We start from the raw sequence: 13,991 nt of genomic DNA on the forward strand, positions 1-13,991 counted from the left end.
TAAACTGACTTTGGCACACCACCCACTGATATCCCCTTTCATTACAGCTCTCCTGGAAATTCATTTTACCTATTAATATGGTCAACAGAAAAGGTTGTTCAGGTAACCACCAGACACAATCCCCGTAAAACATGATGTTCTTACCTCGAGTACGTACTTCTCTAAAGACCTGATGTTTTCCAGTGCCTCTGGATCCTGGTGGATAACTACTACTTCTTTCAGAGGATACTGAGGAAAGAAAAAAACAAAACAGAAACTTAACTACTCAGTTTCCCCAGGTTTATCCCAAAGTTACAAAGCTGTTGCACATTCCCAAGGTATGACAGGAGATGTGAGGAGTTCTAACCTTGACTGGGATGGTTTTTCTGTCTCTGATCACTCGTCCCAGCTCAATCACAGACTGCAAACAAGAAACGGCACTTTCAATTTTTTTGTCGATGAGATCCTCCCTAGATTAGAAAGGAAACATAATTGCTTCATTTTCATCACCTCTCTTTGAGCAGATTGAAAACATTTTACCCCCTTCCCTGACATTTCCTGCCACATACTCAATTATGCCCTGGTTGGGGCAATTTGAAAAATGAACAAACAGGCTTTTCCTCTCTCTTTGTGGAGAAGATGAGGAGGAAATAACCTGCTGAAAACAAATAGCAGAGCTATTTTTACATCTTTTGTTAGCACCTCTCACAAGGTGCACAGGATTGAGTCATATAACCTATTCTAGTAATAGCCAATAAAAAGTACAATTTACATTAATAATATCATAAGAAGATGCAGAAAGATATTATAAATAGAGTACTTATAGCAACAATGAATTCCCTGTAACAACAATTTACTGGATCTCGATTTATCATCTTTTCCAGAAACTGTGGATATTTGAGCTTGATGTTTTAGATTTTTTGCATCTTTCCAGGCTCAATAATTGTAACACCCCTGCACTCTGAGGCAAGGCAGGATTGGGGATTTTTTTGCCTTTTGGCATTTTTTTGGGGATGGGAAGGAGGATTTGGGTTGAATTTTTGGCTCATTTTTCTTTTTTTTTTGGCAGTTGACATTTACATCTTGTTTCACGTGTACAAGCAGTGAAATGTTCTGAAAATATGTTTTTCCTGATTTGTTAAGTAGATGCACTAATTGGGCAGCTCCTTTAAAACCACTCAGGTATCAAAGCAAGAGCAGAGGTATTGGTTAAAAAGATAGATATGAATAAATTAAATGAACACAGGTACTTGCTGTAACCTAAGGAGCAGAAGTACTGGGCTGAAAACCACAACTGCAGTAAGGCCAGAAAAACAAAGCTGATGAAACAAAATTTAAAACTGAAACATGTCCATTGCAGCATTAAGACTTTGAGTTGGTTCCACATCTTTTGAAGCTTTTGTTCTTCCGAAAGCCAGTCCCTGAGGATGATCCTCCAACAACTTGGAAATGTGGAAATTACAAGATGGAATATTTTGCTCCCAGAAAGCTTCATACAGGATTATGTGACAGTATTTCAATATCACTGAACAACACTGCAGAGCCACAACATAAGAATATTTTTCAAAGACTGAATGCAAATCCACAAGATTTAATGTCACCCATCTGTTCAGACACTGAGAAACCAAGCACGACCTCGGTGGGGTTTTAACACAGGTGTTGAGTCAAGCTCAGCTGTGAAAGTGGCCAAGTCCTCCAGCTTTATCTGCAATCACCATACTGGCAAAGTGGTATTTTCTGTAACTGCATTGAAAAATCTCTCTTCCTATTAATTGACAGTATTGTCTTTATGCTGTATTAGAAAACTTTCAAAGTAAATGCAGTGATGTGCTTTGCAACTCCAGGTGAAACTCCAACATCAACAACACTCTGGATTAGAAAAGGATTTTTCTATGGGACAAGGGAACAACTGATATACACAGGATCAAATAAATGCCACAAACTAGCAACAGACAAAAACCCAAACAAAATGCAATACAGGGAATAGTGATGCAAGCCTCAAACACATCCCACATTTGCATGATGCAGCAGCAAGTCAGCAGTAACTGCAGTGAAGAGTGACTAAGCCACTTTTAAGTGCTTGTGCTAAGCCCGTGCCTGAAGTGAGTCCCTGCAAACAGCTCCCCATCCTTCCCTGACTCCCTTCTACAGAAGCCCAGACCTACTCCTGGCAGCTCCCTGATGAGGGTGGCATTGATTACATATTCTTCAGAGCACTTGCCCAGGGAACAGAAAATCAGCACCATCATTATGTCAATCTCCAGCTCCCTGTTGCAGTAACTCTCACTATTAAAGTGATCACAAAGACCATACATCCTCCTCAAAGCGTGCAGCAGCCATAAAAAGATACACCATTAGAGAAGGTTTAAATTTTTAAACTGTAAAGTATCAAGGTCAGGTCCCCTGTCCTTGAGGGTTTTCACACTGAGCTGCAACACTGAAGGGAAATTTTTTCTCTTGTTTTCAGATACCCAGAGCAGACAGTGCTGCAGGAACTAAATGCAGGAACTTAATCCACTGCAATACCAGTGATCTCTCTGATCCTTTAGGGCCTTTCACAGTTAGAAACTACAGCTTTGAGCCAACACACAGTCTGAGGAGTAAAAAAGGATATTCCTGCCCACCACAAGAAAATATTATGAGTTGGGAACACGCATTCCTCCTAACTGGCTTTCCTTCCTATCTCCAGTCCTTTAAGCTAACACAAATCTACTGCCTGAATATGGAGGGAAAATTCCCAGCTAAAACTGAGGGTGAAGTGTGAAGTGTACTGCAAGGGAAATGTTCTCCTACAGCAAAGAGACTAAAATTCATCAGATCTTAATCAAAATATAAACAATCTGTGCTCATAGAAAAGAACATGTTCACTAGCATCCTAAAGTTTTTCAGAGACAAAGTATTTACATTATGAAAGCAGTTTGGTTTCTTGTTACGCAGTTTTAAACACAAGTGAGGGAGCACTGTTCTGTGAAATAAAAAAAAAAAACCCAAAAACAAACAAACAACCAAACCCCCAAGCCCCAAAAATGAACAAAAATCCCCCAACAAAAAACCAAACCCCAATTTTGCCACCTAAGAGCTGCCTCTTACCTGACTTGGGGAAGCATGAGGTAGTGGATGCTCTCGATGTTCTTCTCCTGGACTGAGGCTGGATCAATGAGTGTTTTCAGATTCTGGTACATCAGCTCAGTGATAAATGGAGTATATGGTGCCTGTAATATTGCATTCAATCACCAGCTTTCCTTTATTGCTTGTACATTATGAATCAGTAATACCATGAATTACATAAGGACAGTTCAGCAAAAACAATGCTTACAAAGTGTCTGCAAGTGGGATGTTATTCAAAATGCAGACTGAAATAAACACTGGAATTCATACCACTTATTTACCTCCTGCCTGATATTTAAATGTTATTTTTTGGGCATCAGGGAAGAAATTATATTGTGTCCTTATCAATCAGGTGATAAAGGCCTTCTTTTTTTACCACCAAGGGGCAGATAAGCAAATAAAAGGGAAAGATGGAAAATGAACTGTGCTACACAAATATGCTTTTACATTAACTGCATTAAAGTGTTACTGGGAGTGGGGTGTAATTCCCTTACCATGAGCCTGCACATGGAGAACAAGACACTAAACAAAGTTTCCAAGGCCATAATGCAGTCCTCAGTCCCATTCTCGCCCTAAATGAAGAATTCACCAAGAAAAGCAGAGATTTGAGGATCAGGAAATGCACTTCAATGGACTTCAAAAGTTTTCAAATGCACTTCAAATAGGCTATGTTATTACAATACATGTGTTTTCCAAACTGTATTAACTTTGGTCTATTCCACTGAGCAAGTGCAATGGAATTATTGGGCATTTTGGTTGGGTTTTTCCACAAAGGAGAGAAAACAGTTAAATTTTGTGCCACTTTCAGGCACAGTGACAGCATTTAAAGCCAAGATCTTGTGTGGAGCTGCCATGAATCCCATTCCCAGGGACTGCCAGGACTTTGTTGCCAGTGCAGGACTGCAGCAGCTGATCCCTACCTTGAGTCTCCTGCGGTTCATTCTGACGTACCAGTTGGTCAGAATATCCACAAACTTCACCAGCCGAGGCACCACCGTGTACAGCCTGTAAGCTGCAAGGAAAAATGGTTCCTGCAGGTAAAATCTGCCCTCTGCAAGCTCCTCACTTAGAAATCACATCATCATTTACAGTCCTGGTATTAAACACAGCAGAAAGCTCCAAAAAGTAACTAAATATTGATCATTTTACAACTGTATTTTGAATATGCACAGCATCCCTCTCATGCTCAAGACAAACACATTCCCCTCTCCCAAATTGCTTTCCTAATCCCACACAAACAGACATTATGGGAGCCTTATGCTTTTATCTGACTGGTAAAGAGGATAGTGGATAAGAGACTATTAATGGCAGGGGATTGGGCAAATCCTCCATTCACCCATGCTGCAAACACAGCCATGGCACTGCAAGTTGAACAGAAATTATTGCAGAACCAGAAAATAAAATTTTCTTAATAACTGCCAAAGCTTCCTCCTTTTGCTCAACAGATTTAAAATAAGACACCTACTTCAACCAAGTCTCCCCATAATTACAGTTTTTCATTATTTTTCTAAATAACAGGGTAAGCTAAAATGTGAAGCAGCAGCAAGGCTGATGAGGTAAGAGATAAGCAGAGCTGTATTTTCAAGTTCTGTGTAACTGAAATCAGGGAAAGCTGCCAAGGTCATCACCAACATCACTGCACAACAAGGAAACAAATTTCAGCTCTTCCTGAGAAGTTTGGGAGGATAAAGGGGGATGGACCTTACACAGGACTCAATTTGCTAAGGAAGAACTTGTATTTAACTTCTCTAAAAGCCAAGAGCTTCTTGAGCTCCATTCTGAAGCAGCTTCATTAATCAAGCAGCTACTGGGTAAAATGGATCTTGGCTTTAAAAGCTCCACTACACTTTTCACTGTGTTTTGTAAAGCAGAAGTGTTTCTAAAGGCAGAGAACTGGGATTTAAACCTAAAAAGGAAATGCTCAGAAGATTCACATCATGCTGGGGAAGACATTATTGGGAATTTGTAATCCTAAAAAAAATCCTAATGTTTCTTCTAGCTATGCATTTATTTAGTTAGGAGACCCATTATAAACAAATTTTGAAATAATAAAAAATCCCACCCTTCAGGGACAGTGTATCTTTAACAAGAAATACAGTATTAGCCTGGAAAAATGCATTTCTGTTCTCAATAGCTGTAACCAAATTGTGAATTCTGCTTTTTTTTGTGACTCAGGAAAAAGCCATGGATGTACATGGAGGCTCTACACACTTCTTTCATTTCAGTCATAATTAAGTACTAAAATAAGTGCTTGTATTGGGCATTTAATAAAAGCCTAATAAGGCTTATTGATTGTTAATAGAGAATTTTAACACACCTGAAACACATCAGGTTTCAACAGAATGTAACTTGTGCCATTTTCCATGAACACTGGGAATGGGGCTGGGCCTCCTCCAGTTGCACACACTCCTGGAACACAAAGCTCTCCCCATCCAGGAGCAGCAGAGAGCTGTTCCCCCTCTCTGGAGTTTTTCTAGGCTCTCTCAAACACCCCAGAGTTGGAGGGGGCACAGGTTCAGCCCAACCTTGCCCCTCAGCCCATTCAGGTGAGGACAATCCCACACTGACCCCACCTGGGCTGACACTGCCACCTCTCCAAGTGCCAGGAGAAACTGGGGCAGAATTACCATAAGTTGGACTTAATGGAAACATTTTTCCAGAGGCAGGAGATGGGTGTAAAATTCAGTTCCACTCAAGGACACTGGATGAAATGAAAGAAGCAGTGCCAAACTGCAGCATTTCCCTGGTCAGTGGGGTCTCCTGCACTGCCAATTTCAAACCTGTGTGTTCTTATACCCCATGACCTCCAGCTGCAGGAATTCATATTTTTATTTATCTCCATTATTGAGCATTTGACAGTATCAGTCATTATAATCTTCCCTTGTCTCTTCCTGACATTTTTCCTACTTGAAGTAATATGAAGCAGAAAATCTTTAAAAAAAAATATAAAATTCCAAAATAGGTTTGTAAAAGAGATTAGAGTATCATGTCACAGTACACAAATTCACTGCATCTCATTAAGATCTGCCTGACTGAGTCCAGAGTTTATGCAGAAAAATAAATTGAAAAATTCTGGGTTTTAATCCCTTCCAAATGAGATTGCCACTCATTTGATGAGCACACGATGTTATCTTCATCAAACACAAGACAGCAGCATTTTATACCAACACTACTGCCTTGGAAGTCTTTACATTGTTATCTTCCAACAGGAACTCTCTTCTGTTTGGAAGGATCTCCTTACTTTACAAAGATGGTCACAGACACACCCCTTTTGGTCAGATTCATCTTCTTCTCAGAAATCAGAGCACATAATTCAAGTTTCTACCCCCATATTCACCTTCCTACAAATTTTTCTGGCTTAAACCATGCACTGATTCAAGATCCCAGGTTCACAAACTCACTAATTAATTTTTGCTGTCCCTCAGAGTATTTTCCTCCTTGCACGCAGCACATAAACTTGCATAGGCTCTGCTTGGACTCCATGAAACTCAACACAACCACCATCAAATTTCAAGCATAACAACTTGCAGGAAGAAGCCACATTTTCATCAATGAAAGCCAACTTTTGTCATACTGCTAGGTTGGGTAGCTTGAGGATTCTTTCTTCCTTTAATGAAATGTTCTTAGATGAGCTCACATGAATTCTGCTCCTACCAAATGACCCAGTTTACCTATCACAGCAAGATCATCTCACTGTACTGGTCTTGCTCAGAGTGACCATCCCATCAGTCAGATGGGGGAAAGCAAGAGATGAGGAAGTGCAGGATTGGCCTGTGTCCTCATGAACTCACATCTGGCATTTAGCTATTTCCTTATTATCTGTTTTCCCTCCTAACACCTTCCTTCCCAAGTCCACAGCTTCTAAAAATTCTTCTGAGGGCAACTTAAGATCACAGGCATTGAGGGGGGTTATTTGTTTATTCATGAACAGGAGTGACAATGGCCAAAGCCACCTTCTTCCCAATACCTGGGCTTCCAGTGCCCTCAAATGTACCAAAGCTTTTTCAAATCCCACAGTGACTTAATCTGCAAGTTTGTCAGCTACGTCAGAGGGTCCCTGCAGCATCTCCTCTTTGCAATTAAGTGCCCCAGTGTAATGTGGGCACATCAAGAGGTATGGGATCATGAAAAAGACAACATGCAGGGAAAAAAATCTTGGACAATATCTTCTTACAGCTATCCTAATACCATCCATTCTGCTGCACACACTCCCACAGCATGATTCCAAAGAAACCCTCTCCATGGAACTATACCAGGGAGAAATTTATTGCCAGTGTTCATGTACCTCCCAAAATTATTTTATTCAGCTGACTTGAGCACTGCCCACTTTATCCCTTTTTTCCCAGCTTCTCCAAATTCTATTTGGCTTCCTTCTCACTTCTGTCTTTCAGTGACTATTATAATATTATTAATTGCTCCAAGCACTGCAGCAGACGTTGTTACAGCAACAAGCTCCATCACTGAGCTCACAGGATTAGCTGTGACAAAAAAAGCCTCATCACTTTTTGAAATCTCATGAACAAGCATAGCAAAATCTGACTTAACACCCATGAAAGAAGCATTCCATGGATTATGGTAGCTGGTTAAAGATTTCCTTCCTTTTATCAAAGTCTCTCATGGAATTTGGGAATCTCTGTATGGAAAGGCAAGTTCTGCAATCAAACATGAAACCCCCTGAGCAAAAATGCATACCTGCCATTTCAGCTTTGAAGAACTGGATGAGGGACTGGGTGAAAGAAAGAATCCATTTATCCATGATGTTATTGCTCTCCTTAACTGTGTTCTCATTGTACAGGAATTCTCTTCCCTCCTCCTATCATCAAAACACAAAGCACATTTCCAAGTCATCAGGGTATATAATCAAACCTCTATATCCAATTACCTGTCAGCCACCACTATTTTGGCATCTTCCCTGAGTTACACTGGTTTCCTACCAGCAAACATTAAATTCCAGACACAGGTATGTAAGAGAGGGAGCTGTGGAAAACCTGTCTCCCACTGCTGCCTCACCACAACCTTTAACTGCAAAAGAGGCTGGTGATTTGGGCCTGTTAAAGCAGACAAAAAGCAGTACCAATCCTTTCCCTGTGTGCAGGGTGAGCCCCAGTCTCCAGACACGGGGTAGGATCCTGTAATTTACACAGCTCCTTCATCCAGGAGGATCTGAGGCATTTCTAAGGAATTTACTATGCAGATGGATTCTATTTGGGGAGCAGGCCTAGAAACAAGACCGTTACTTTTTTAAGAACATGTGACAATTTCAACACATTAAAACACAGATGAATGTAGCAACCTGAAAAAACAGGTGGAATTTTTAGCACCCAACAGGCACACAGTGCATTTCTGCTGCTTTCCAGAGCACGGATGATGTTTGCAGCCATCTGAGAAAAGGCATCACTTTGCTGGTTCTGCAGGGCCTCCCAAGCAAGGCCATGTCTGTGCCTGCCCTGACTCTTTCCCACATTCTTACAACAGGTTGGAAACAGGTTTTGGGGTTGGTTTTGTCTGTTTGGTTTTTTTTTTACAAACAATATTTAACAGCTGGTTTTAAAAGCCTTTAGACTTCCTCTTCCCTCAGAGTCCAGATGAAAAATAATCTGTTTGGATTGTTCAACCCAAGAACTACAGATACACTTTCACAGCACAAAGGAGAAGATTCATAGGAAAGAAATGCAGAAGAAGAGCAGTCCCAGTGTGAGGTCAGCAGTCATTAACCAACTACAATTAAAGGGAGAATTACAATAAGCATTAAATCATTATTATACCTGATCCAGGACACTGGGATTTTACTTTCTCTCTCGCAGGAAGCAGAACACAATGAAGGAGTTGCTTAAACCTGTGCATGAAATCTAATTTAAGCATTATCTCCTCCAGTAGCCCATTCTTTTGCCTAATATGGTGCACAGGAACGATTTTGCTATTTAGAAAGAAAAAAATCCATCTACTGAATGACCAAATCTATCTCCTTAAGCACCTGGTTTTTCCAGTGGGGTCTTCCATCCCCAATTGAACTGATATTGCAAGACTTAATGGGATCATGGCAAAAAGCTATAAAGTTCACTTTAGACAATTCAAAGGCCACACGGAATAAACAAGTGTATTTTGGGGGTAACATCTAAGTTTGTCTGATGAATGATGTCTAGGGATCCTAAAAAAAAAAAACTTGTTAAATATTAGAATCTGGAGTTAGCAAACTTTCTTCCCCAAAGACATTGCTAACACAGACAAACCAAATTGTTTAAGTCAGCTGTTTACTTTACTGATTTCTGAATTCAGCTGCCTTGATTGATTCAAATGACAGCTCCACGGTGACCACTGCACTGCAACTGCACATGTAGTACAAGGTTTGGACTTTTCATTTAGCTCCCATAAAAGTCTGCACTAAACCTGCTGTCATTAATTTCAGCTGAAAGATTAAAATTGGTTTCAATAGAAACTATACAATATACACATCAAATCTTTAATTTTAATGAAAAATTACTATAAGAAAGAAATTTTAATCTTGCTTTCACACTGAAAGTGTAGAAACTCCTGTCACTCATCCAGCATTTTTAGTAGACTTCAAACGTAATCTACAAGTCTAAAGCATTATTGCTTTTGTGACTTGCCTTTCTTTCCATTCCATTTCTGAAATTTTTTTTCTAAGCTGCATTTAAATATAACTTTTAAAAAAATTACTGTCATGTTACAGAAGACAATCTCCTTGCCGTGGCTAATGTATTCAGGACTGAGTATTCCCAAGTTAAGCATTTTAATGCAGATTCATAATTAAAGTTCCTGTAAATGAGTTAGCTCAAGAAACTGTCACAGCAGCCACTACTGAAAATAACTTTCCTGACTGATTTGCAGTTCTGCTCATGTTCAATGTGTGTGTGGTGCTGAGCACTGATCTCAGTGCAGAGGAACTTGCAGCCCAAGTGACAGACCCTGCAGGACAGATCCTCCTGGACAGGAGCTGGTCACACCACAGAGAGGAACAGCAGAGAAAAACAGCAGCACTGAGGTGGGATCAGTGGGAACTGCTGCCTCCAGCTGCTCTGGAAACACTGTCAGGAAAACCCACCCAGGTTTAGCAAGGATATCTCAGAAGGATCCACTCCAGCACATGTGGCTTTAACTGGTGTTCCCAGGGGGTGAGGAGCAGCAGGTAACTGCTCAGTGTTTCCTGACCCTACGAACACCAGGTCTGGATCTCCAATTTCACAAGTCTGAATGCAGCAGCTTCCCAGGGATGTGGTATAAAAGGGACTCAACAGCACTCCAATCTGAGAAATGAGAGCTGTCAAGTCTTGGCAGTCACCCACCTACCTCTCCTCCTTTCTATTTAATAACCTTGGTTGAAAAGAGAAAGATGCAGGTGATTACAAATATAAAGCATGGTACAAATAGTAAATAACAAATTAAGAGCAAGTATAATATACAACCTGATCTAATTGAGACCAAGGTGGCAAAGATCAGATGACCTCCAGAGTCCAGACCTCCCTTCCAATCTGAATTTCCCTACAATGCTGATTCCCTTTAACCCTGAAGAAGCAGAAAATCCCTTGCCCTCAGCCCCCCAGATCTGTACCTTGTGCTGCAGGATCTGGACGTTCTGCACCAGGAAGCGATAAGCATTGTACCAGGGCAGGAACACATCCTTCAGGATATCCCTCACTCCCTCCTCCTTAAACCTCAGGTTTTCTGCTCTTACCACGGGAGAATTGATCAGGTACAACCTGCAAAATAAGAGGACAATACTTCAGAGCTTAAAACTGCGAATACTGATAGGGTTTCCCATGAAAAACTCCAAAGATGATTGTATTGTAGGCATGTAACAAACTGAACCTAAAGCAATTTACTAGTAACTGCTACAGGTGTTTTTCTAAGATGCTGCATCCAGAATTTGAATTGAAATTTTCTTTTTTACTCTAGAAGTTAATTGAAGTGCTACCACATGCTCAGATGGCATCAGTGTATAAAACAAGCAGAGGCTGCATGGTTCATCCTTAGGATGGTATCTATTGTTTTGGTAGTATTTTTAATTCCTTAACCACTGCCCAGTATTTTTCTACTCACTCTTGTTCACCTCCTCAATTATGAAAAGCTTTGACAGAACTAAGGAGCAAAACAAAACAGGCAATTCCAAGAGAAAGGGCAGAAATCAACATTTTCAAGAAAGACAGCCCCAGAAGGGAACAAAGGATGTACCTCCTACAATACAAATGTGCCTCAGTTCCAGAGGCAGCTCTGAGGGACCAGAGGATCCAGGTGACACCAACTACTTATACAAGGGACAGAAATGTCCCTCAGCTTCTTTGCTGTCTCTGAGTTTAAAATAAAAAAATAAAAAAATCTTTATGCTTTATGCCCCCTTCTTCCCCAAATAAACATCCTGTCTTTAGAAATAAATCCATCAAATTAACTGGAATCCATCAAATTAACTCAAAGAGAAACCAGGCCTTACTCAGGTAACAAAAAACAAGCAAAAACCTTATTTATATATACAAATATTATTTATGAACCTCAGTTAATTTTCCAAATATGAAAACCAAACCAAACATTTCTTCATTTTAAAGATTGTGGCATTTTTCAATCCAAATTTATTAACCCATTTTCTCACATTTTTAAACTTTTAAAATCATGACTCTAAACTAATACAACTTTACAGGCACTTCCTTTAGGAGGTTTTAAAATCTTAATGGGGTTTGACACAGCACATTCAAGAATACCATACCATAAATTCTTCAGGAGAGAGGGCTTCTTGCATTAAAACTAATAGATAAAAATGGAGCTGCCAGAATAAACAGACAGTAGTGCAGCACAGAAATGGGCTTTTTCAGTACTGGATTAAAAAAAAAACAAACCCAAACCATTTTTAAGCACAGATTGATAGAATAGCTTGGGTGGGAATGGACCTCAAAGATCACCAAAGTGAATTTGTACCTGAACTCGGATTATAAATTTACAGAATTACCAAACAATTAATGGCAATGAGTAAGTCCATAAATGAAACTAGAATTTAAGCCTATCCTTAAATCACACCTTCCCTCTATCACAATTATTTATGTACCAGTTTGGTGGTGCTGTAGTATGGTTTTCTGGGGGGCTTGTTTTATTAAAGAAGCCTTACCCTACCTTACAATATCTAAATGTTAAAAGAAGAGTGATTTCCTCAATTACTCCAATTCAAAGACACATTCAATCTATGGAAAGTGAAATAAGGCACACAAGAAAACAGGAGTCCCATCAGTTTAGTTACACCCATTAAGTTACCCACCAGGCAGAAAATAAAATCTTCCTCAGATCAAGTCCATGTTACTGAGTTTGCATGAGAAAAGAGTAAGTAATGTCCTCTTCACCCCTCTAAACCAGCATCTTGTTGCATTATTTCCTCTGCATTTTAAGACCAGGTTGAGAGAAGGATGTAACTCCTCACTTCTAACAGCAATCCTCACCCCAGGACAGAGAAAGTGAATATGGAAATACCATGACCAGCAAATGCTTTCTGACATAGCTCAGCTTGGACAGATCTCCAGCCCAGGTCTCAGCAACACTGAAATGCAACTGTTTTGGCCCTTTTTACAGATTTCACTCAGTATTCAAATTTCATGAAGCCTCAAGTTGGGTTGTTGAATTTACTGTGCTGTTATTTCTGCTGGTTGCCCTTTCTACTCAATTCCATATTCAGTTCACCAACTTATATCTATATTTTCCGCTGATCTATTTATCAAGCTGCTGCTGAGAATACTTCAAAGCTGCAGTTAGAATATACATATATATTTGTGTACTGCAAAAGCTTAAGAAACTCTGCAGGGAAACGGTGCCAAGGAAAAAACCTCAGTTGTAGCTTTTGCTATAAACAGAGAACATCAAGCACCTCAGAATAGGCAGAAAACTGAATTGCAGAGCTCCTTCCAGAAATGAGCCCAGGCTGCAATGCTTTTTACTCTCTGTGTGGGTGTAGGTATAAATAAATGTGACATTAAAGAATGAGTACACTGGCAGAAAAATGAATTAGCTTCTTATAAATTAAAAAAAAAAAAAACACCAAAACCCATGAATAATGGAACTGCAACTTCTGATGTTTGAAGTTTTTTTGGTTTGTTTATAAAAAAGGCAGGTTTTCTTTTTTTTCCAACAGAAACATCACCTGTGATTTAAAAATCTCCAGTATGAGTAACTCCAACCCTTTTCACTCTTATTATTGCAGCTACCAACTCAGTGCTACCCTGCTAACACACCTTGTTTATTTGTAAAGAGCAACCTTGATTAAACTTAAGAACTCCACCCAGCTCTTCATTGTAAACATGTTCTAAGTCTTTTAAATGCTAAATCTTGAAACAACTAGAACTTCACATTGATACTTTTAAATTATCCAGAAGTAACAACTGTCTTCCCCAAATAAACATCTTCCATTCAGCCCATCAATTCTGTGTGTAGCTGTAACACAGTGTGTGAGTTGAAGGGTTTCTTATATACACAAGAATTACAGGGCTCTAGAGAAATGCCCAAGTAGTGCACTCCTGCAGTCATTAAAATGTCTTTTATGTACCTTTACCTCAGTGTACCACTTGATGCATGTATCAGTGCACCAAGCCAGAGTACCAAGTGACTGTGTAATTACTTTATATGTTCCTGTAATTTTAATGAACCACATGAACTATATTTAATCTCTTTGACCAGGACAATTTATCTACACACATTAGGCTGCTCCACTTCTGTTTCTCTAGTGCCACTACTATTAGGTGCAAATTATGTATTTACATCCACAAAAACAAAGCACTTTCTCTCTAGAAAACATCTAGTGCAAACAGGAAACAAATGTTTTTTTTATTAAGCATAGACCCTTCTCTAAGCCAATGATTCAACAGTGACCTTGTATAGTGGTGTTATCAAATATTTTATTCACATTTTCATGGGCT

General features: G+C 39.6%; 1 protein-coding gene across 15 annotated transcripts in view; it reads right to left on the reverse strand.

Annotated features, from left to right (window-relative positions):
- IARS1 (isoleucyl-tRNA synthetase 1) overlaps positions 1-13,991 on the reverse strand; it is a 94,514-nt gene that overhangs the window by 20,964 nt on the left and 59,559 nt on the right. For all 15 annotated transcript variants that reach the window (XM_086846042.1, XM_086846044.1, XM_086846040.1 and 12 more), the window contains 7 exons: positions 10,658-10,805; positions 7,780-7,900; positions 4,008-4,099; positions 3,582-3,659; positions 3,070-3,191; positions 347-449; positions 145-228 (listed from right to left, as the gene is read on the reverse strand). In XM_086846042.1, coding sequence (XP_086702168.1) covers positions 145-228; positions 347-449; positions 3,070-3,191; positions 3,582-3,659; positions 4,008-4,099; positions 7,780-7,900; positions 10,658-10,805 — 748 coding nt within the window. The remainder of the gene's footprint in view (positions 1-144; positions 229-346; positions 450-3,069; positions 3,192-3,581; positions 3,660-4,007; positions 4,100-7,779; positions 7,901-10,657; positions 10,806-13,991) is intronic.

This window comes from Cyanistes caeruleus, chromosome 11 (genome assembly GCF_971803275.1).
Source record: "Cyanistes caeruleus chromosome 11, bCyaCae1.hap1.1, whole genome shotgun sequence".
Lineage (NCBI taxonomy): Eukaryota > Metazoa > Chordata > Aves > Passeriformes > Paridae > Cyanistes > Cyanistes caeruleus.